The sequence below is a fragment of the Pelophylax lessonae genome (assembly GCF_965119305.1).
Source record: "Pelophylax lessonae genome assembly, chromosome: 3".
NCBI lineage: Eukaryota > Metazoa > Chordata > Amphibia > Anura > Ranidae > Pelophylax > Pelophylax lessonae.
In genome coordinates, this window is record NC_138770.1 from 85,799,457 (window position 1) to 85,824,189 (window position 24,733).

The 24,733-nt window shown below is 43.6% G+C and overlaps 1 protein-coding gene across 1 annotated transcript in view; it reads right to left on the reverse strand.

Moving 5' to 3' along the window:
- LOC309551301 (uromodulin-like) overlaps positions 1-19,212 on the reverse strand; it is a gene marked incomplete at its 3' end in the record, with an annotated part of 100,047 nt that extends 80,835 nt beyond the window's left edge. The window contains 2 exon segments of the mRNA XM_082251832.1: positions 14,392-14,630; positions 19,065-19,212. Coding sequence (XP_082107958.1) covers positions 14,392-14,630; positions 19,065-19,179 — 354 coding nt within the window. The 5' untranslated portion in view covers positions 19,180-19,212.
- Positions 19,213-24,733: the final 5,521 nt, after the last annotated feature.

Genomic DNA, 24,733 nt, shown 5'->3' on the forward strand with positions numbered 1-24,733 from the left:
ATTGGGCTTCTATGCCTGCACAAGATTGTGAATAACAGGAAAATTGTTCTGAATCTTTCTCTGCTTTCCCTGCTACTGATGCCCCAGCTACTGAAACCAAGCTTAAATCTATGCTGCTCTCTCTCCAGACAGGGCTGCAGAGAGAACTAAGGTCCTCAATTACCATTTATCCACCAGAATATACACTCTGGAGGATAGCTCTAGTTACGTGGAACACCACATTTCTGACATGGTAGCAGCCCATAACGAAGTAGTAGACACCCAGGAAATGCAAGCTGAAATAATTCGCAAGTTCGCAATTGAAAGTGGCGGACCTAGAAGATAGGTCTTGCCGTAACAACATCAAATTTAGAGGGATCCCTGAATGGGTCAAGTCACATGAGCTCATTCTCTACTTGAAACAGCTCTTTCCTAAGCTGATGCCTGACCTCTCATCCAGGGACTTACTCATTGACCTTGCACACAGAATTAAAAAAACAGGGCATCTCCCAGGCACAGTCCCCAGAGTTGTTCTGGCACGGGTCCATTACTACCATGTTAAAGACCAGCTCCTGAGGGCTTTTCCCAACCAAGTTATTAGTTACACACCATGGTCAACAGGTGACCATTACTTCACAGAAAGAGGGCTATAAACAACTCCACAATTGGGGTCTTGTTCCTACTCCATCACCAAATCCTGCCCGCAATAATAGGCCAAATAAAACAGCGCCACCAGGAGAGGCCAACGAGTGAAGAAACCAGAGCTCCTCTCCCTCCTAAATCTGATAGCCCTGACAGTTGGGCTCATTACCTTGGAAGTATAGATTCTACTTTAACTCCCTGGAAGCTAGGCCAACCACTTCATTATTACGTCCACCCCCAGTTAAGAAGTGTGCTAAGCACATGCATTGTTGTTTTGTAGCTGTTCATTGCATTATTGTATTACGGTATTATCCACTGTTTTTGTATTTCATATTTGTGGTTCTGTATGTTAAGGTGCTGCTGCACATATCTTTCCTTTCTCCACACAGGTACAAGATAGTGCAGTACCCTTCAGGCTCTTTCTGGGCCCTGTAAGCTTCACCTACACTTGATCTTTATGCCAATCAATGTTACCACCAACAATGCGAAGGGTCTGAATAACCCCTTTAAGCACTCCAGCCTCTGGAGGGAAGCAATTTCCAAGAAAACTGACATACTATGCATCCAAGAAACACATTTTGCAAATACTAAAGCCACCAAATGCCACCACAAACGTTTCCCCCACCAATTCTTCCCTAACGTGCCTTACAAGACCAAAGGCGTCATGATTGCTGTCCGCACCTTGGTAGCATTTCAACTTCACCACACAGAAATTGACCCAATGGGCAAACATCCAATTCTTTCGGCCCCCTTTAACAACTCTCCCTTAATAATAGCTAACTTCTATGCCCCTAATACATAACACAAAAAGTTTTTCAAATCAGTTATGTCCAAATTGCAACTTTTCGCAAAAGAACAAATAATTTTGTGCGGGGACTTCAAAGACATTCCTGATATGTCCTTAGACTTCTCTAGCCCTCTCAGGAAACGATTCACTGCCCTGTCTTCCTTGATTCACTCTGAAAACTTCTATGACCCCTGGCAATGCTTGCACAGCTCAGAAAGGGACTATACATTCTGCTCGGCAGCCCAAAAGTCCTATTCCAGGGTTGACCTTTTTCGAGTACACAAATCTATCCTCCAAGCCATACTGCAGGCAACCATAGGGCTTATCACTTGGTTGTATAATGCACCTGCCACCATCACACTTGAATATTGTCCAAGAGACAAATGCAGCTCACTATGGTGAATTAATACAGCTGTCCTTTCCAATTCAGAATACCAGGAACAGGTCATACAGAAAATAGAGACATATTTCTCACTTAACTCTGGCTTAGTCACTAATAATGCTCTCCTTTGGAATGCACACAAAGCCTATGTGAGAGGCCTCTTTATTAAGCTGCGTGCCCAAGAGAAGTGGAGACGGTCGGAGCATATAAACTCCTTTTTGAAGTAAATAAGACAACTAGAACAATCTAACAAACAAAATTGGGATGATTCGTGCCAGACTTCCTGGAGGAACTCCTCACCTTTTTATACTCTATGTTTGACCACCACATCAAAAAACTCACGCTCACTTACTATATGCTAAGTAATAAACCAGGAGCACACTTAGTGAGGCAGGTTAAATGCAAAGCGGCTTTGGCCAGGGTTCCTTTTATGTACAATACCCAGGGCCATAGAGTATGTAACCCCAAGGACATTGCAGACTGTTTTAGGCAGTTCTACTCCAAACTATTTAGACTCAACACTTTCAACACTGAACCTTCACCTGATATGACCCAGATTAACAGTTTTCTAGAACCATTATGCCTTCCCACTCTTACAGCTGCCCAACTCTCGACGTTAAATTAACCCTTCTCTGAAAAAGAGATTGCAGACACGATCCGTGACCTTACACTTCATAAAGCACCTGGGCCAGATGGCTTTAGTAATGAATATCATAGGACTTTCTCTCACTCCTCAGCCCCCATCTTTGTAAAGCATATGCCCAATTTGGTCAATCAGGCCATATTCCCAAGGAATCCCTTGAAGCGGTAATTGTCACGATACCCAAGCCAGGCAAATGGCATGCAGGCCTGGCCAACTACAGGCCCATCTCATTACTCAATGCTGACATCAAAATTTATGCAAAATTACTCACTATCCACCTCTACTACTACATTCCACACTTGGCCCATCCTGACCAGGTTGGATTTGTACCCCAAAGGCAAGCTCCAGATAGCACCAGGAGATTTATCAATCTTATCCAATGGGTGGAACATCATCGGATGCCTTCTCTGTTTCTGTCCCTAGATGCAGAGAAAGCGTTCAATAGAGTACACTGTCTCTAACTTACAGCAGTTATGAAGAAGTTTGGCCTGCAGAGAACCTTTGCTATGTCCATTATGGGCTTAGAATCTTCCCCCTCAGCTAGAGTCCAAACAGGTGGCATCACTTCCTCGCCTTTTAATATTACCAACGGTACCAGGCAAGGATGCCCACTCTCGCCACTAATTTTTGCACTAGTGATAGAACCTTTGGCGTAAGCAATTAGGTCACACCCCCTTATAGCTTGCATCCAAATTGGTCACATTTCCCATAAGATAGGCTTGTATGTTGATTATGTAATAGTCGAGCTCACCAACCCAGTCCAATCCCTTCCAGCCTTCACCAATCCTTACACAGTTTGGGCAAATTTCTCTCTACAAAGTTAACTTCTCAAAATCCTCCATGTTAGGAGTCTGTCAAATTACACACTTGAAAACAACAAATATCTGACTTGTCCCAATTCCCTTGGGCCTCAGCCTCCTCACTAACATATCTAGGTATCCAATTAGTAACCCCCTCTGCAAACTTAGCAAAAAATCTATTCAGACACAGTGACTAAAAAATTACAGGATATATCTCTGCACTTGCGCTCCATTAAAAGCATCTTGGGCCAGGAAAATCCCTCTGGTCAAAATACTCATGCCCCGGGGGGCGTGACCGGAAGTTAGCGGCGCCGAACGTTTTTCTCTGCTCTCCGGCTCGGCCGCTTTTGTATCCCCATCCATTGCCTCAGTGGTGGCCTCCACGAGTCCCAAAACCCATCAGGGACCGTGGCACAAAGCCCCCCTGTCCAGGGATACCTTTCTTATCTTAAACCGTCTGGTGGGCCCGCTCACAGTGTTTGCGGCCTACTACCGCCGTCTGCCGCGTGAAGCCGCGGCCTCGATTTGGAGCCTGCCCGACCGGATTTGTCTCCTGATCGGGTTCCGGCGATCCCTGCGGGGCTGCCCCATCCGCCCCTTCCGGCCTAGTCACACCTCCCCTGGACACTGAGGCCTGCCATGGCGCCCTGAACATGGTGTAGCCGGAGCCCTGGCCCCAGCTGCTACACAGGAAGGCACCTGATCCCATCACCACCACCCTACATGCCTGGACGCTCTGGGAAAAAGGGGGAGCACAGAGGTTCTCAATCCGCGGATATTCACCACTTTTTCCAACCCGGAACTCCGCGTACACGCTGGGCATCTAGGAGCAAAATGGCGCCAGGTGCGGCCACCAAAGAGGACACCAGACCATCTTCTACTCAACAGAGGGTAAGCGGCTCACCCCCACGCACTTCAAACGCTGGTGACATGGAGCCTCCCCCGCATTCGACCCTCTCAGGCACCCCAGCTATATTCCGGGGGGTCGCACCTGACACGCTTGACAGTATCACTCAATCTGGGGAATCCACTGGCTGCACGGGGCTGCATACTCCGTCCATTCCTGCTCCCTCTACAGTGCTCTCTCCGGCTGAAATGTCTGCCATTCTTTTGTCTCTCCCTACTAGACGTGATATGGAGGACATAGCCACTAAGCTTGTGTCCTCCCTACGGAAAGACATTACTAAAGTAACCCAGAATGTGGAGCTCCTGGACCACACAGTCCATACCCTCTCCAAAGACAGGGACTCTATTCTGCAAAGACTCGCTCATGTGGAAAACCAACAGAAACAGCAACAGACGACTTTCACTCACCTTCAACTGCAGCATGACGATTTAGAAAACCGGCATAGACGTAATAACATAAAATTACGCGGTATTCCTGAAACTACTAGACCAGCTGATCTCCGTGACACTGTCGTTAACATTTTCAACAATCTCCTGGGCAGGCCGGCCTCCTCACCCATTGAAATTGACCGGGTTCATAGGCTCTCTGCCCCTGGCAGTGGGGACCGTACCCAACCTAGGGACACCCTCTGCAGGGTGCATTTTTTCCTTCAGAAAGAGGAAATCATGCGCCGAGCTTGGAACAGAGGTCCGGTTCATTTTGAGGGAGCTACTATCCACCTCCTGCCTGATCTCTCACGTAGAACTCTCTACATGCGACGACAGTTAAAACCGCTACTGGACAAGATCAGAGATTGTGGAGGTACTTATGTATGGAACTATCCCTTTGGACTCACTATTCGCCTGCGTAATGACTCTATATTTCTGAATGAGCCTCGGCAACTTCCTGAGGTTTTTCGTTTCCTGGACACTGACCCCATTGAGGTTCCTGACTGGCTAGCAATGAGACCGCTCCCGAATGGTCCCCCACTTCCGCAACGCAGACGCCATAGATCGTCCTCCAGGAATAGCCCCGGAAGGCAGAGGGATGACCCCAGGGCCAGAGAATTGTGAGCAAAAAGATAATAGAATCCGCGCTAAGGAATCAAAGGATATAAATAAGTACTAATAAGCTGCAGCCTCACTTAAACTATAGCCAAAAGACTATATAAATAGATAAGAATGGAGGTGATGGCGCTGCTTATATTATAAAGTGTAATTAGGTGGATATACCTATGTAAACATATATCATCGGATGAATTGTATATAAAAAAGGCTATGGAGAATAGCCACCAGGTGGCGAAGTGTAATGTGCAAAGATGTGCTGAGATAAATAAATATGTGTATATATACAATATGCAATAGTGATGAAAATAAATAATCAACAGAGTGAATATATAAACAACATTAAATAGATCAATCAATAAATAATATAAAATGACTCAAAAATCACGATGATAAAAATTAGTAAAATAGTGCGGGAAAACCTTGACCAAACAGGGTAAATGTGCAAATATACAGAGGAGTATTATCCAAAGTGCACAAATAGGTGATAGTACTAAAAATATAAAAAATTATAAAAATATAAGTTCGTGATCAGAAAATTGTGCAAAAGCAATAAAAGTGCGGGAAACTTCTTTCCAAAGTGTGACAATAAGTAATGATCAGTCAATTCATATACTAGAATACATCCATAAATAGGTGAGTGTACCCAGTGAGATAGGTGGGCAGTGACTTACGGTGACCCCCAAGGTGGGTGACTGGTGAGCTGCAAAGTGGCTACTGATGAAAAACCTACTCACCAGATATACCCACCCCACACAGGGGTATAGAGTGGGTATTGTAGATATGCCTCGCTGGTCTTTACTCTGTGTAGTGGTTCCCTTCCTGGGGGAGAATGGTGTGGGGTCCGCGGGGTATCGCAGATATCCTAACGTGGGGTCCAGTACTAGGGTCCTGTTCCAATATGTTCCAATATGGTATTGGCGTCCCGGAATGCAATGCGTTCCAACTGAAAACCGGAACCGGAAATGACGTGACGGCGCTGCATTGCGTTCCGGGACGCCAATACCACGCTGTTTACCATATGATTGATTGTGAGTATTCATTTATTGTACACTGCTGAATAAAATATCCCCTACGATATCACACTATCGAGTCTTTCCACTTCCTATGACCCTCCCATCCATATACTTGTGAGTGGCCATACTAGATCCCTCCACGGAGCATCGGACATATTGGAACAGGACCCTAGTACTGGACCCCACGTTAGGATATCTGCGATACCCCGCGGACCCCACACCATTCTCCCCCAGGAAGGGAACCACTACACAGAGTAAAGACCAGCGAGGCATATCTACAATACCCACTCTATACCCCTGTGTGGGGTGGGTATATCTGGTGAGTAGGTTTTTCATCAGTAGCCACTTTGCAGCTCACCAGTCACCCACCTTGGGGGTCACCGTAAGTCACTGCCCACCTATCTCACTGGGTACACTCACCTATTTATGGATGTATTCTAGTATATGAATTGACTGATCATTACTTATTGTCACACTTTGGAAAGAAGTTTCCCGCACTTTTATTGCTTTTGCACAATTTTCTGATCACGAACTTATATTTTTATAATTTTTTATATTTTTAGTACTATCACCTATTTGTGCACTTTGGATAATACTCCTCTGTATATTTGCACATTTACCCTGTTTGGTCAAGGTTTTCCCGCACTATTTTACTAATTTTTATCATCGTGATTTTTGAGTCATTTTATATTATTTATTGATTGATCTATTTAATGTTGTTTATATATTCACTCTGTTGATTATTTATTTTCATCACTATTGCATATTGTATATATACACATATTTATTTATCTCAGCACATCTTTGCACATTACACTTCGCCACCTGGTGGCTATTCTCCATAGCCTTTTTTATATACAATTCATCCGATGATATATGTTTACATAGGTATATCCACCTAATTACACTTTATAATATAAGCAGCGCCATCACCTCCATTCTTATAGAGAATTGTGAGCGGTTTTGTTACCGTACCATAACCACGCATCACTCTGTATTTCCCTACTGGACTTGCTGCTGTCCTCTGGCTACACGCTAAACACTTTCACTTTCCGCCGGAACTGAACGATGTCCTACTCTTCTCACCCTGTTTATCTCTCTCCCCCATTACTTATTTTTCAAGGGAAAGAACAATGATCAGTGAAAGAGTGCCAAACTTGTTTTTATGCAAGAACAAGAAGGAAGGATAAGAAAACTTTTTTTTCCCCAAACAAACTTTTTTTTCCTTTTTTTGTAGTGCTCAGACGCCACATGGGATATGCCTAGTGAAGGCTTTTATTGAGCAATGGTGATGGTGGTAATGTACTCACATTTCCATACAGAATTTTCTGTAGCGGGCGGAGGTCTGGCGGTGCTGGGTTCCTTCTCCCCCCCCTTTTTTTTTTTTGGGCTTCTCTGCACCGCCTGACCTCTCCCTGTAGGCAGGGACAGGAGTGAAATTAATCGTGTTCGATGTCATTATGTTTTAGCTTGTATTGCTTGGTTATCGTTATGTTTTTCGATGTGCATCATAACCGCTGCGCTAGTTGTTGAGTGATGTTTTTCCTCCTGTTTGTTCCCCATTTGGCTGACGTGCCCCCATACATTCTACCCAGGTATATGTAGCAGTTTTATATTGCATGTCAGGGTGATGGACTTTCCGATACCAACCTAGAGGTGTTTCTTTCTGTACTACTGTTCTCTTACCTTGTTGTTATATGTTTCATGCAGCATGACCTCCGCTCCGGCGGCCACCTGTTCTTTCTGTCTCTCCCCCCACATAGGTTTCGGAACTTCTGTCTGTTCTGACTTTTGAGTAGACTGAAGTCTGTTGGCATTTGATGCCATTGATAGCAGATTCTTTAAGTGGTGTTGATCCTTTACTCACACCGTCTCCCGTGGGATAGGAACGGGGAGGAGGGAGGATCTTCCTTATTTTGGGACTTTTCTCCTCTCCTTCCCTACCTCTTCCTTCTTCCTTATTCTCTTTCTTTTCCCTCTTCTTTTTTTTTCACCCTCTCCTAACCTCCTCTTCCCAAATTATCCACCAGATCACCTGTAGCCATGGGGGATCCCCGGAGAGATTGTGCCACCCACATGTGTTCATTCAACGCCCGTGGCTTGAATGAGCCATCTAAGAGATCTCAAATCATATATACTTTTCACAAAGCTAAACTTGGCATTATCTTTTTTCAGGAAACACACTTCCGCTCGGACCACATCCCGACCCTCAAAAACAAATATTACTCCACCTGGTACCATAGCACTTATTCCCAATCGAAGTCCCGTGGAGTGGCAATCACGTTCCACAAAACACTACTATTTGATCTTCTAGACTTATGTAGTGACCCTGAGGGTAGATTTTTGTTCCTCAAGATATCTATGAATGGTAGGACCTACACTTTGGCCAACATGTATATCCCGAATGTGGACCAGATATCCCACACTATTCAATATCTAAACAAATTGATGGACTTTGCAGAGGGGGTGGTTATCCTGGCGGGAGATTTTAATAGCGTTCCTAACCCTTCCATAGACACCTCCACTGGTAGGAGCTCTATTTCTTACACTCAAATTAACAGGCTTAAGAGATTAATGACACAGCACAACCTAATTGATGTTTGGCGTGTACTTCATCCCACAGACAGGGATTATTCTTTTTACTATGCGGCCCATAACTCATACTCTCGGTTTGACCTATTCCTGATCAGTCACTTTGCCTTAATGTACCGACCTCAGAGTAGAATAGGGAACATTCTATGGTCGGATCACGCGCCAATATACCTATCTCTCTGTTTGCCTGACTCCACTCAAGGGGAATGGAGATGGAGATTGAATGAATCCCTCATGCAGGATGATGCCTGTGCCCTGGATATACGCACTTGCATTTCCGACTTCATTTCCAATCACACATCTGATACCACGCCCCCCCGACTCAATGGGAAGCCTTAAAATGTGTCCTACGTGGCATTTTTATTAAGCACGGGTCTAGGCTCAAACAAATCAGATTGGCTAAAATTCGTGATCTAACGCGCCGCATAACGGAGCTTGAGCGCTCTCACAAGAACGTCCAATCTACAGCCGTTCTTACAGCCCTTTCCAAAACCAGGCTTCAACTATTGCAATTATTTGAGCAGAAATCGGCTTCCGTCCTAGATGGAGCCCGCAGATTATTTTACACTGAAGCCAATAAACCGGGGAAACTCCTGGCGAGAGCTATCCATGCTAGGAATAGTATTCCATCTATACATAAGATCAAATGCCAAAACGACCGGCTTACTTACTATCCTACGGAAATTAATGACGCATTTCGATCGTTCTATACTGACTTGTATGACTTACCCAGACACCCTGATGGCCTTTCAAACTAGGATCGATGATTATATTGCGGCCACGCCCCTTCCAACTCTTGATACCTCGACTATCACTGCATTAGACCAGCCATTTTCAGAGGAGGAAATTGCGATCGCTATCGCTTCTCTCAAAAACAATAAAAGTCCGGGCCCCACGATGGGTACTCCGCTCGTTTTTACAAATTTTTCCAAGAATCCCTTCTCCCACTTCTCACTAAGTCCTTTAACGCTATCTCCCCTGAGAATCCATTCCCTACCCAATCCCTGGCAGCCCACATTGTGGTTCTACCTAAACCTGGGAAAGACCCCACACTATGCAATAGCTACCGTCCAATCTCATTGACTAATATAGATATCCATTTGTATTCTAAATTCATAGCTAATCGTCTCTCGCCTTCTATACCGAAGCTGGTTCACCTCGACCAGGTGGGCTTTACCCCTGGGAGGGAGGCTAGGGATAACATCTTAAAAACAGTTACCCTTATGGAGCATGCCCAGAAGTGCCAAATCCCAGCTTGTTTGGTCTCGGTCGATGCTGAAAAAGCTTTCGACCGGGTACATTGGCGTTTTCTGGAAAGCTCGCTTAAACAAATTGCCCTTGGGCCTAATATTAGGCAAGATCCTTGTTTTATATGGCAGCCCTAGTGCCCAGATCCGATCAAATGGTATTTTGTCTAGCTCATTTCAGATTCGTAACGGCACTCGTCAAGGATGTCCTCTCTCCCCTCTCCCCTCTCCCCTCTACTATATATCCTCACGATGGAACATCTGGCCATCGCCATTAGACAAAATAGGGACATCCAAGGTATATCCATCGGCCAGAATCACTTTAAGCTATCCCTTTATGCCGACGATCTTCTCCTATACGTGTCAGACCCCCTAGCTTCCTTCTCTGCCATTATTCAAACCTTTGCAGACTTTGGGGCAGTCAGTAATTTCAAGGTTAATTATGACAAAACGGAGGCCCCTAATGTATCCCTTCCCAGCCACATGCTCGCTCGATTAAAAACCGACTTTAAATTTAAATGGCAGTCCCTGACCATTAAATACCTGGGTATCCACATTCCTACTGACCTGACCTCTTTGGCCAACACTAACTATAATCCTCTACTTCGGATGGTACACAATTGTATAAAGTCTTATGACAAACCGAATATCTCCTGGTTTGGTCGAATGAATGTTGTTAAAATGGATATTCTACCGAAGCTTTTGTACTTCTTTCAGGCCATCCCTGTCCCTCCACCCAAGGGCTTTTTTCAATCGCTCCAGGGTGCGATCCGCACCTATATCTGGCAACACAAAAAGCCCTGCATTAAGCTATCTACATTGACACTCCCTAAGAATAGGGGGGGATTGCCCTTCCTAACCTATCCCTCTATTTCCATGCTGCCTCCTTGCTTAGGATCATTGACTGGTACCACAGCCGTTCGACCAAGCTGTGGACGATAGTGGAGAATGACTTGGTCACTCCGGACCTGACTTCCCTGCTTTGGACGGACCCTAAACTTAGACCACCTGCGGATCTCTTGCCTCTTATGACTGCTACTACACTATGGATATGGGACAGATATTTGGCCAAGGAGGATATTTCCTCTAGAATCAGCCCCCTTACCCCCTTATTCGGGATTCCTTCTTTTCCACCCACATATACGGGTCAGAAATTTTTGGTTTGGCAAAAAACTGACTCCCCCCTATTGAGCCATTCAATCTCTAACGGCAAAATAAAACCATTACCCCACCTATTACCGAATTGTCACAACCCAACTGGTGCGTGGTTGGAACATACGCAGCTCTCATGTTTCCTTAATAAGATAGCAAGGATATCTGACCTCACTAGACCTAAAACCCCACTTGAACTGCTTCTGACACAGGACACTAGACCTGAGCATCCCCTATCTCTATTGTACCAAATTCTCCTTCAGGCCTCTCACCCAGACCCCCCTTCATATATTGCAAAATGGGAGAGAGAATTGAATGTCTCTCCTGAAGATCTAACCTGGAGTAAGACGCACAACCTCTCATTTACCTTATCAGTTTCCTCCCACGCCCAAGAACGCAATTACCGTATTGCAGCCAGATGGTATAGATGCCCCTCAATTTTACATGAGATAGACTGTAATATCCCGAATGAATGTTGGCGATGCTCGCACACACCTGGCGACATGGCGCATATTTGGGGGACTTGTCCCCGTATCATACCCTTCTGGGACAAAATACTGGTTCTCTATGAAAAGTTAGTTGGTGATAGGTTCCCCAATGAGGTCCCCATAACAGTCTTGTCTATGCTGCCAGGATCTTATAAGCAGATTAAAAAAAGCCTTATCCGCCACTTCCTCACCGCGGCGCGATCAGTGATTGCCAGTAATTGGCGTCAACCACTGGCGCCCCCTTTGGCTCAATGGGCATGTGAAGTCGACCGGATTGAACATATTGAAAGACTTGTATCTTGGGAGAATGGTAAATCAGATTCTCACACTATCATATGGTCAGTTTGGCTCCACTTTCGCTTTTCCAGCGAATTTGATACTTTTGTCTCTGACTCTCCGGGCGATCCCCCTTAGGCTCCCCCCCTTAGGCTCCCCCCCCCTCTTTTTCTTCCTTTTTCTTTCTTTGTTCTACCGCTTTCTGCTTTCCCTTCCTAAATTCCATCTGCATGTTTCTGTATATGGTATTTATTAAAACTTCTAATTCCCCCACACGGTCACACTGAGAACTTGGACTCAGGCACTATACTTTATTGTTTAAGCCACTATCCTGGTTATATAGTTTAAACCTGCTGTTCCTATAGCTGTTCATTTCCTATCTAGTATTGGTTCATCATGTGATTCGTTGTTATTGTGTGCAATGTACAATTTGTTCCTTTCTCTGTTCACATGTTTGTTCTAATAAAAACAGATTCAACATAAAATACTCATGCCCCCACTTCTCATATTCATATTTAATCAATACATGCATGTGGAATATATGCATGCAAAAGCCCACCTTACGATACGTAAGTTCTTGAATCAGTGGACCTTTTGGCTAACAGACCCAATATGTAAATGTAACGCCCCATAGTCCTTAACAGTATACCTATACTCTCTTAATGGCGCAACAAACTCCTAACAAACACTGGTAGAAATGTTATGTTATGCCTATGTGGTCTTATGGTGTGTTCCTTCGGTAGTGACCCCGATATGACCTATCAACCCATTCTCTAAGGTACTAGGTTCCTCCAGTGTCAATGTATTACTTAGACTTCATCCTCTGTAACATTGTAACATTGTTGTACTCAATAAAAAAAATGTAAACTTAAAAAAAAAACAAAAAAACTGTTCAGTCTCAGTTAGCTAAAGAGGATACGTGTTCACTCAATTAAGTTTGTACGAGAAGCGGTTTAACCTTAAACTGTGCAGGGGATTCTTTACTGTAAGGATGTGAAACTCTCTTCCACAATCAGTGGAATAGGCAGGAAGTACCAACTATTTAAAAAAACTTTCAGATAGGCATCTAAGCATACCCAATATACAGAGATATGGGAAGTGTTAGAGACATAAATGCATACACACACCCATACAGATTGAACTGGATGGACTGATGTCTTTATTTAACCTTGCCAACTATGCAACTATCTAATGGTAATAACATAAAAGTTTACATAATATTATAATATTACATAATTATTTACAGAAAAATGTGATAAAATATCCCTAAAGGTTGTAATTAATCCCCCTAAATCTCACACATTATTTGTAGTTACTTATAAAGCAGCTGATATCAATTTCTTTATTGAGGTTTAAGTGTGTGAAGCTCATATATTCATATATATATATATATATATATTCAAAAAGCTTGATTTTTCAAAATTTCCCTTGTTAAATTGGAACCCTATAAACACTATCCATACCACAAAATTTTAAACCTCTAGGGTCTGTTGGCCTTGATGAAATTATATTTACATAGATATGAAACTGGTTATATGAACTGACCCAAAGGCTCCCGCTGCTATCAATCTGCCCAGGGAGGAGGGACAAAGCCAGGAGAGCTGCAGTCCTGAGCTCAACCTGATAGAACACCTTTGGGAGAAATTAGAGTAGAGACAGCGAGCCAGGTCTTCTCTCCAACATCAGTGCCTGACCTCATGAATGCGCTTCTGGAAAAATGGTCAAACATTCCCATAGACACACTCCTAAACCTTGTGGACAGCCTTCCCAGAAGAGTTGAAGCTGTTATAGCTGCAAAGAGTGGGCCAACTCAATATTGAACCCTACAGACTAAGACTGGGATGCCATTAAAGGTCATCTGGGTGTAAAGGCAGGCGTCCCAATACTTTTGACAATATACTGTACACACACATAGGTTAAACTGGATGGACTGTTCTCTTTTTTTAACTTTATAAACTATGTAACTATCTCTTAAAGTGTAAGGCCCCCGTCCACATAGAGCACAGACTTGCATCTTCCATTCAAGTCCGTCTGTTACCTGTGAGGGGATGCACACATGTGGCGTGCATTCCCTGTGCCAGTGTCCCATTCCTTTTTAATGGAAGATGCAGCTGGATGGGCACAGCTGCTGTGTCCTAATAAAACATTGTGGGTGAGTGTGGATCCCCAAAAGCAATCAGGGTGTTTTCGGGGGCCTGCAACCCACCCACATGATATATTAGGACAAAACGACTGTGTCCATGCAGTGGTGTGTCCCAATAGAAATAAAAGGTAGACTGGCATCGGGATGTACGCAATGCACGAGGATGTGCTTACCCCTACTAGTAAAAGACAGCCATGTACGGGTGACACGTGTCTGCACCTCGTGTAAATGAGCCCTATTAGTAAAAAAAAGGCAGCCTTATAAAAAGAAAATACTGTTCAGCATTCTTCTTACCTGTGACTGAGTTTCATTTAAAAGAAGATATACTTCATCTACTAAAGTAGTGTTAGCATAATCCAAAGCAGATGCATCTGTTAATACCAAAATGAAAGATTTCTTTGGTGAGCTCTCCAAAGCCAGCTTCAGTCCCGCCATAGCCAGTTCTGGACAGTCACCCCCTCCATTGGCCTCAAGGCTATTGAAGAAATAGGCAAACTCGTCTTTGGAATAAGTTACCCTGACCGGGCCAACAGCTAAGAAAAAAAATACAAGATATGGCAAAAAAAAATTTAGATATTGACTTTAAAAAAAAAAAAAAAAAATTCTCATAATTAAAAAAAAAAAAGAAAAAGCTACAAGTACAGTAAACCCCCGTACCATCGTGGTTCAGTTTTTGTGGTCCCGGTATATTGCGGTTTGTTCTGTAAAGTTATTTTACTATATAAATCATTAAAAAATAAATATTTTTGTGTTTTCCATAGCTCTTGCTATGTCTCTCAGTATCTTTTATGTGTTTAAATGAGTTTCTATTGTTTTAAAAGTGTGTTTGAAGACCTTAAAATGCTTTTAAACGTACAGTGACAGTAAAAAAAAAAAAAGCCTACAGTGTATTTTAATAGGGTTTTTTTATTTTGCGGATTTTCACTTTTCGCGGTTGGGTCCGGAACGTAACCCCCGCAATGGAGGGGTTACTGTAAACTTATTTAATGAACTTCACTTGTTATTCTTAAAAACAAATGTGTTAAAAGTCTACTTCATTTACAGTAATTATTAAAGTGTACGCAAAGGCATTCCTTATTTTTTTAGTTTTGTAGTTGGGAATTGTTCAGCTCTGTGTCTACTACTTTGTTAAGTCCACCTCATTCTGTGCTGTTTGAATTTCTGCCCCAGATATACACTATATTGTCGAAAATTTTGGGACACCTGCCTTTACATGCACATGAACTTTATCGGAACCCCGGTTTTTGTCTGTAGGGTTCAATATTGAGCTGGCCCACCCTTTGCAGCTATAACAGCTTCAACTCTTCAGGGAAGGCTGCTCACAAGGTTTAGGAGTGTGTCTATGGGAATGTCTGACCATTCTTCCAGAAGTGCATTTGTGAAGGCCTGGCTCGCAGTCTCCACTTTAGTTCATCCCAAAGGTATTCTATCGGGTTGAGGTAAGGCTAGTCAAATTCCTCCACCCCAAACTCACTCATCCATGTTTTTTGGACCTTGCTTTGTGCACTTGTGCACTGTTGGAACAGGAAGGGGACATCCCGAAACTGTTCCCACAAAGTTGGGAGCATGAAATTGTCCAAAATGTATTGATATGATGACACCTTAAGAGTTCCTATTACTGGATCTAAGGGGCAAAGCCTAACCCCTGAAAAACAACCCCACACCAAAATCCCACCTCCTTCAAGTTTTTCTTTGTTCCTGTTATAAAATTTTGTAAAATAAGTAGGTTTTCTACTTCACTGATGGGAACTGATGAGACAGCACTGATGAGGTGGCATTGGTGGCCCCTAATGATGCGGCACTAATATGCATCACTGATAGGAGGCACTGATAGGCAGCACTGATATGCAGCACTGATAGGCACTGATGGGCACTGATAGACAGCACTGATGGGTGGCACTATTGGAAAATGATGGGCACTAATGGGCAGCACTGATAGAAAGGCATTACTGATGGGCACTGATTGGCATCCCTGGTTTGCACGTTTTGGCATCCCTGTTGGGCACAGGTTGGCATCCCTGGTGGGCACAGGTTAGGCACTTTAGCTGGGCACTTGTGGGAATCTTTGATGGGTCTGCGCAGACACCTACTTATAAGGAGAGCCGCTGATTGGCTCTCCTCTATCTGCGCCTTGTCAGCGCGAATAGAGGAAAAGCCGATGAAGGCCACTTTTGGTTACAATGTGACCAGCTGAGATTGGACACAGCTGATCACATGGTAAAGAGCATAGGCTCTTTACCAAGATCGGAGATGCGGTTTGCGGAGGTCAATCTGCTATAAGCCAGGCAGGAAGTGGTTAAAATTTATTTTTATTAAAATTGACTATTTTTACAACTTTTTTTATTTAACTTTATTTCTATCTTAAGGGGGCTAACAAGCTCCCATGTGATAGCATGATGACAGATACTCTTTATAGAGACATCAGGGGTCCATTAGCTGCTCTTCAAGGCAGCTACTAAAGTGAAGATAGTGCTTGATTAGCTGCTTTCCTGGCTGTAACAACCAGGAAATGACACTGAAAGTGATGAAACCATCATCGCTTCTGACTTCATTTGTCACAGAGAAGATGGAGGAGGGGAACAGATGTTCCTCCATCTCCTCTGTATTCACTAATCCTGACTGTTTACTGTGGTACCGGGTACCCCGGAGGAATGGGAGAACTCGGCCTTTAGCAGCGATGTAAAAGTGGTTGGGCAGCTGGGCAGGGAGCAGTTGGCAATCCCTGACCTGCAAAGTACCCCCTGGGTATATCCATCAAGAGTTATAGTGAAGTGTAACAGTCAGATTTTTAAGAAGCTTTCCATATAAAATTAATGTTTAAGTGATGTATGTTTTTTTTAAGAATCGTATTTACCTAGGTGGATGCAGCATCGGTCTGATGCTGTATCTGTCCCCCGTCCCCCCCGTGAATCTAACACTGAGAACCGAGCAATCAAACACCACCGATCACCCAGTTCTCAGAGTTCCCTGAGCAGAGAGCTGCTGACTGTCAATCACTGGCTTTCTGCTCACCGGAGCGCTGGGCTGTGGGGGGCGGGAGCGGCCAGCTCAGGCTCTCAGCGGCATGCTGAGAGGCTGGCCCAGGTGCCGGTCCAGGCATGTGAGCAGATCCCGACTTCATTGTTGCGATCTTGCCCGAGCCTGGACTGATGTCAGCCGTCTGCTGAAAATGGGTCACAGGAGTGCAGAACACACCGCACTCCTGTGATCCACAGGAGAAGTACAGCCAAATGAGCTTTGGCTATACTCCTTCTTGAATTTGCTTTTGTAAATGCTACTAAACTGAGTTTCACTCTTCCTCTGACAGAACAGAGTCTCTCTCCTTTTGTCGCTTTTCCAAAAAGATAAATTGCAAAATCCAATATGGGGGGTAAGACTCAAAGTCAGAGCAGAGGAACCATGGTAGAAAAAGAAAGACCCTCACCTAGCCAACATCCAAAATAAATGTAAAGAGAAGAGAAACTAGAGTGCTAGATTCTCTAAAGAAAAAGTGGACGTTGTAGGCATAGCATGAGGCAATTAGTAAAAAATATCTATCTTTATTACAAAATTTCATTAAAATGTAAGACATATAAAATCAAAGCAGCATCCACTACATTATACAGGTCAACTATCCAAAGCATGGAGATCTAGATCCAGGTGGGTAATAATTGGAAGTTCATCAGTGCTTTAAGTGGCCCAAAAGAGGTGCCGGTACTCTATTATAGCCTGTAAATTTTGTCCCCACAGAGCACCCCCCCCCCCCTGGCCTGGGCTGGGACTCCGGGGCAGGGGGACTCACTGGTGGTGACTGGTCTGGCTCTGGAGTGGCAAATATTATTGGGGGGGGGCAATTGAGGGTGCAGATGTCCAAAATGAGCGTACTGGTACACTAAGGCGCACGGAGAGGTGGCGGTATGCTCAAGAGCCATATTTGGAAGTGGCGGTACTGAGTACCAGTGCATACCGGCCCACTTAAAGCACTGAAGTTCATCAAACAAATGCTGGTAAATGTGATGTCAGCATGGATCTCACAGACCAACTTTGCAGTTCCTCCATGCTTCATAGTCAAGACTATCATTGACTATGAAGCATGGAGGAACTGTGAATTTGTTCTGTGAGATCCATGCTGACATCACATTTACCAGCATTTGTTTGATGATCTTCCAATCATTACTCAGTTGGATCTGGATCTCCATGCTTTGGATTGGGTATTGTTGACCTGTGTAATGTAGAGGATGCTGCTTTGATTTTATGTGTTCAATTTTAATGAAGTTTTGTAATAAAGATAGATATTATTTTTTTTTACAAATTTCCTCACGCTATGTCCACAATGTCCGCCATTTTCTTAGGGAATCTAGAGCTCTTGTTTAACTTCTCTTTACAGCAAGGGAACCATATTACTCGATATTTAACTTGCCAGCATCTTCCAAAAACTTATAGCTGACTTTTACCAGTTCAATTCACAGATGAAAAGTGTTTATTAAATTTGTTTTACCTGACCAAAGGATTTGTATTTCTTTCCATCCAGTCCCTGGGAAAACATCCTCATCATACAGCACAGCCCTGTCTGGATAGGCAGCAGACCTAATTTGTCTCTGCTGAAGTTAAGTAACGCTTACAGGTCTTGTCCCTCCCCCAGCCTGTAACTGTTCAGTGAATGTAGAATTAACATGCTGATAAGCTTATCTCTCCAACACTTTGCCCTCTACTCCTATCGGCATGCTTCCCACCCTGAAGCACAACTGATTGGCTTCTTGTGCTGCTTCTCCCTCCCCCAGTCTCAGCTCTGCTTTACCGGGACTTTAATGGCTGATGCCAAATCAAATTCAGACACTCACACTGCTTGCATTTAATGAGTTGTTAATGAATATTATTATTTTTTTTAATTTATGCCTTTTATATTTGCCCCAAGTTCAGATTTTAACAACAGTTTTAGGCTAGAAAGTATCACCATATTTACATAGGACAGCTAAAATGGTTATTACTTGGGTCGTTGTATTCCACCATAGTGTATTGTCTGATACCACAGGGGAATCTTGCAGTTATACGATCTAGAAGCCAATTATTCACCAACTTCAGTTGATACAAATCATCCCCCATTGATCCTGTTGTGTCCACAAGATAGGTGAGAGAAGATCCTGAAAGAAATGGCCATCATAATCAGGTTAGTATAAGGAAAGCTGTAAGGTTGCAAGGAATAACTGCACAGACGTATTTACCTTATTAAACATTTTTGAGGTTCATTTGATAGCACTGTACAAAGAGCTGCGAGTAAATTGTATATAAAAACCATAAAAATAGGTGGCTCTTATTTGCGTCACTTCAGTCTTTTCTTTCATTTCCAATAGTTTTTATTGAAATTTCAAAAGGAGTACAAGATTCCATTACTCATGAACTTAAGAAAGACAAAAATGGGTATGCCAGCATGCTATAAAAATACATCGAAGTTCAAGAAGTTGGTGGTACCCATAAATTTATTTTGATGAGCACTTCTAAATAAACCTTTGAAATCTTTTAGTTATTATTTGTCATCACATCAACCACAGTGTGCAATATAAATATACACTGCTCAAAAAAATTAAAGGAACACTTCGAAAACACATCAGATCTGAATGGGGAAAAATATCATGCTGGATATCTATACTGGTATGGACTGGGTAATATGTTATGAAGGAAAGGATGCCACATAATTTGATGGAAATGAAAATGATCAACCTACAGAGGGCTGAATTCAAAGACACCCCCAAAATAAAAGTGAAAAAATTATGAAGCAGGCTAGTCCATTTTGCTAAAATGTCATTGCAGCAACTCAAAATGGTACTCAGTAGTTTGTTTGGCCCCCATGTGCTTGTATGCATGCCTGACAACGTTGAGACATGCTCCTAATGAGATGACGGATGGTGTCCTGGGGTATTTCCTCCCAGATCTGGACCAGTGCATCACTGAGCTCCTGAACACACTGAGGTGCAACCTTGTGGCGTCGGATGGAGCGAAACAAAATGTCCCAGAGGTGTTCCATTGGATTTTTGGATTTAGGTCAGGCGAACGTGGGGACCATTCAATGGTATCAATTCCTTCATCCTCCAGAAACTGGCTGCAAACTCTCGCCACATGAGGCCGGGCATTGTCATGCACCAGAAGGAACCCAGGACCCATTGCACCAGCATAGGGTCTGACAATGGGTCCAATGATTTCATCCCCATACCTAATTACAGTCAGGGGGCCATTGTATAGCCCGTAGAGGTCTGTGCGTCCCTCTATGGATATGCCTCCCCAAACCATAAATGACCCACCACCAATTCGGTCATGCTGAACGATGTTACAGGCAGCATAATGTTCTCCATGGCTTTTTCAGACTCTTTCACATCTGTCACATGTGCTCAGGGTGAACCTGCTCTCATCTGTGAAAAGCACAGGGTGTCAGTGGTGGACCTGCCAATTTGGGTGTTCAATGGCAAAAGCCAATCGAGCTTCATGGTGCCAGGCAGTGAGCACAGGGCCCACTAGAGGACATCAGGCACTCAGGCCACCCTTAATGAAGTCTGTTTCTGATTGTTTGGTCAGAGACATTCACACCAGTGGCCTGCTGAAGGCCATTTTGTAGGGCTCTGGCAGTGCTCATCCTGTTCCTCCTTGCACAAAGGAGCAGATACCGGTCCTGCTGATGGGTTAAGGACCTTCTATGGCTCTGTCCAGCTCTTTTACAGTAACTGCCTGTCTCCTGGAATCTCCTCCATGCTCTTGAGGCTGCGCTAAGAGACACAGCAAGCCTTCTGGCAATGGCACGTATTGATGTGCCATCCTGGAGGAGTCCTGACTGTGCAACCTCTATAGGGTCCAGGTATCGCCTCATACTACCAGTAGTGACACTGACCCTAGCCAAATGCAAAACTAGTAAAAAACAGTCAGAAAAGATGAGTAGGGAAAAAATTGTCAATGGTCTCCACCTGTAAAATTATTCCTGTTTTGAAGGTCGCCTCATTGTTGCCCATCTAGGGCATCTGTTGTTAATTTCATTACCACTAAATCAGCTGAAAAGGATTAACAACCCCCTCTTCTACTTAACTGACCATATCAATATCCCAGGAGTTTAATTGACTTGATGCTATACTCTTGAGTAAAAAGTATTCCTTTCATATTTTTGAACAGTGTACATATATAAACGATAAATAGTGGTGCTAAAAATATATAGGCATGTACCAAGGTAAACAAATAATCACACCCAGTGAAAAAAATATGTGAATAAAGTCCAGTAAAAGAGGGTCCACATATATTCATAAAAATTGTGTATTTGTGATGAATTGGTCTTATTAAAATTCTCTCCACCACACTACCTGAAGGTCGTGATAGCACTCCCCCATAGGGTATCAACTCACTGAAAATAAGTGCCTCACATTCTCATGTTCTCAAAGATATCCAGCAACGATCTCCGCTCCCCAATAATAATGCATAACGTGAGTGCAATATTTGTTGGCTTTTAATTTAGTTTATGCAAAGTGTGTTAAACTTTATTGCACTTTTGGAATCTTCTCGTTTCACATATATGGAGTGTCTATGAGTCACTATTGAGGAGTGGAGATCGTTGCTGGATATCTTTAACCCTAGAGGGGTATATGCCTATTTTGCTGAACATAAGAATGTGAGACAATTATATTCAGTGAGTTAATACTCTATGGGGGAGTGATTATTTGTTTGATCTTGTCAAAAAACATGTGAATTTAAAATGTACAGGGGGGAATTCATAAAGTGGGCCATAGACACCCTTTAAAATTCCATTGGATGCCCCACAAAAATTGTCAGTGCTTAAGCTTGATGCATGTAACTGTCAGAAACAGGTACATACAGTAAATCTACAGAGAAGTTGTATTGTATCCATCACATTCCTCACAGGCTCACCCATAGTTGGTGTAAGGTGCGGTAGTGAATTGGTGGATAGCACCACCAAGCAATCATAGGAAAATTAGGATGTTCACCAGTACACCTTGGTGATGCCTGTTGCTTTGTGTCACTTGTGTCAAACACATGTCCTGCTGGCTGAACCGGGTCCACCTGGCCATTTCATGTGGACCTTGCACCTCTACTGCAGCTGTGGCACCCCCTCCTCGCTGTCCTATCTTGTCTCCATAGTCGACAGAAGAGAGAAGAACTGAACTCCTCCATCAGATACTATGCTTCTCCATGCTGCCACAGTGGCTCATCTCTGTACCTCCCGTTTCAGCAGTTGGCAGCAGAGAGGAGGATAGAACTCCCTCTACAGATTCTGCAATTCTCTGTGCAACCCCAGCACCCCCTTGTCTCCACCTCCCCTGGTCTCAACTTTTAGCAGATTCTGGCAGCTGACTCCGGCCCTCCCCTTGTCCCCCTTTAGACCCTGCACTTTATGCTTACCAGCTCTACCCCTAACACAAGGTAAGGGGGTGCATTCTGATGTAATTTTGTGTGGGGAACTCTTGACTTCTGATGTAAGGGGGGGGGGGGGTGGAATGGTGGAATGCTCTGGACATCTTGTCTTACAGATACAACCGGCCCTTTGAGAACAACCAAAATGCTGATGTGGCCCACAATGAAATTGAGTTTGACACCCCTGCTTTATGTGAAAAAAGGAAAGGATAATCATTATACCAAGCTGTGCTGGTGAAGATCCTTATTTTCCTATATTTACCTGGTGGTACCATCCACCAAGGTGGGCTGGTGAAGAATAGTGATGTCGCGAACATAAAATTTAATGTTCGCGAACGGCGAACGCGAACATCGGCAAATGTTCGCGAACCGGCGAACTGGCGAACCGCAATAGACTTCAATAGGCAGGCGAATTTTAAAACCCACAGGGACTCTTTCTGGCCACAATAGTGATGGAAAAGTTGTTTCAAGGGGACTAACGCCTGGACTGTGGCATGCCGGAGGGGGATCCATGGCAAAACTCCCATGGAAAATTACGTAGTTGACGCAGAGTCGGGTTTTATTCCATAAAGGGCATAAATCACCTAACATTCCTAAATTGTTTGGAATAACGTGCTTTAAAACATCCAGTGTGTGTATACGATCAGGTATGATGTTGTATCGATCAGGTAGTGTAAGGGTTACGCCCGCTTCACAGTGACAGACCAAACTCCCCGTTTAACGCACCGCAAACAACTGCAAACAGACCAGAACCGACCAAAATGGGACAGGAACTGGGCTTTAAGGGTTAGGGTTAGGTTTAGTGTTAGGGGCTAGGGTTAGGGTTACGGTGAGATACTTAGGGTTAGAGTTAGTAACCCTACCCCTACGCCTCTAACCCTAACCGTCTAACCCTAAGTACTAAAAATAACCCTAACCCTAGCCCTAACCCTAACCCTAGCCCTAACCCTAATTCTAATTTTTTTTCTGGTTCTGGACATGCTACAGAGCTGAAACTTCACAGGTACACTTTTTAGACCCCCAGACACTGAATCACACAAAAAAAAAAGTTCTTAAAAATTGTAATTTTTTGATAGAGAGACAATTATTGGAAAAATTAAAAAAAAAATAAAAATAAAAGAAAATAAAAAAATGTCTTTGGATTTAGCGTCTGGGGGGTCTAAAAAGTGTACCTGTGAAGTTTCAGCTCTGTAGCATGTCCAGAACCAGAAAAAATTACGAATTAGGGTTAGGGCTAGGGTTAGGGTTAGGGTTAGGGCTAGGTTTAGGGTTAGGGTTATTTTTATGGCTAGGCTTAGAGGGTTAGGGTTAAGGTTAGAGGGTTAGGGTTATGGTTAGAGGGTTAGGGTTAGGCTTAGTGTTAGGGGCTAGGGTTAGGGTTACGGTGAGATACTAAGGGTTAGAGTTAGTAGCCCTACCCCTACCCCTCTAACTCTAACCCTCTAACCCTAAGCACTAAAAATAACCCTAACCTTAGCCCTGACCCTGACCCTAACCCTAACCCTAACCCTAACCTTAACCCTAACCCTAGCCCTAGCCCTAACCCTAATTCTATTTTTTTTCTGGTTCTGGACATGCTACAGAGCTGAAACTTCACAGGTACACTTTTTAGACCCCCCAGACAATAAATCCAAATAAATTTATTTATTTTATTTTTTTTTTTTTTTTAATTTTTCCAATAATTGGCTCTCTATCAAAAATGACAATTTTTAAGAACTTTTTTTGTGTGATTTAGTGTCTAGGGGGTCTAAAAGGTGTACCTGTGAAGCTTCAGCTCTGTAGCATGTCCAGAACCAGAAAAAAAGATAATTTTTCAGTAGAGCAGGGATGGTGGGAACCCCTTTTACACCTATATGATCTTTTTTTTTCTGGTTCTGGACATGCTACAGAGCTGAAACTTCACAGGTACACTTTTTAGACCCCCCCCAGACACTAATCCAAAAAAAGTCATGCCTGCCACCGTATATATCAGTGGTGGGTGGGCAGTGGCACTGCAGTGGGCACAGTACACTCTGTGGGCCTGACAGTCACTGGCAGCCCAGGCAACTGCAATAATAAAAAATATATTTTTTTTCTCAATTTGCAACAAGATGCCGTGCCACCGTATATATATCAGTGGTGGGCAGTGCACTGCAGTGGGTACAGTACACTCTGTGGACCTGACACAGCACTCACTGCAATTATGACAGAGGAAAAAAATATATATATTTTTTAAAATGCAAGGTACTGTGCCTGTGCCACCCGAAATGAGTGT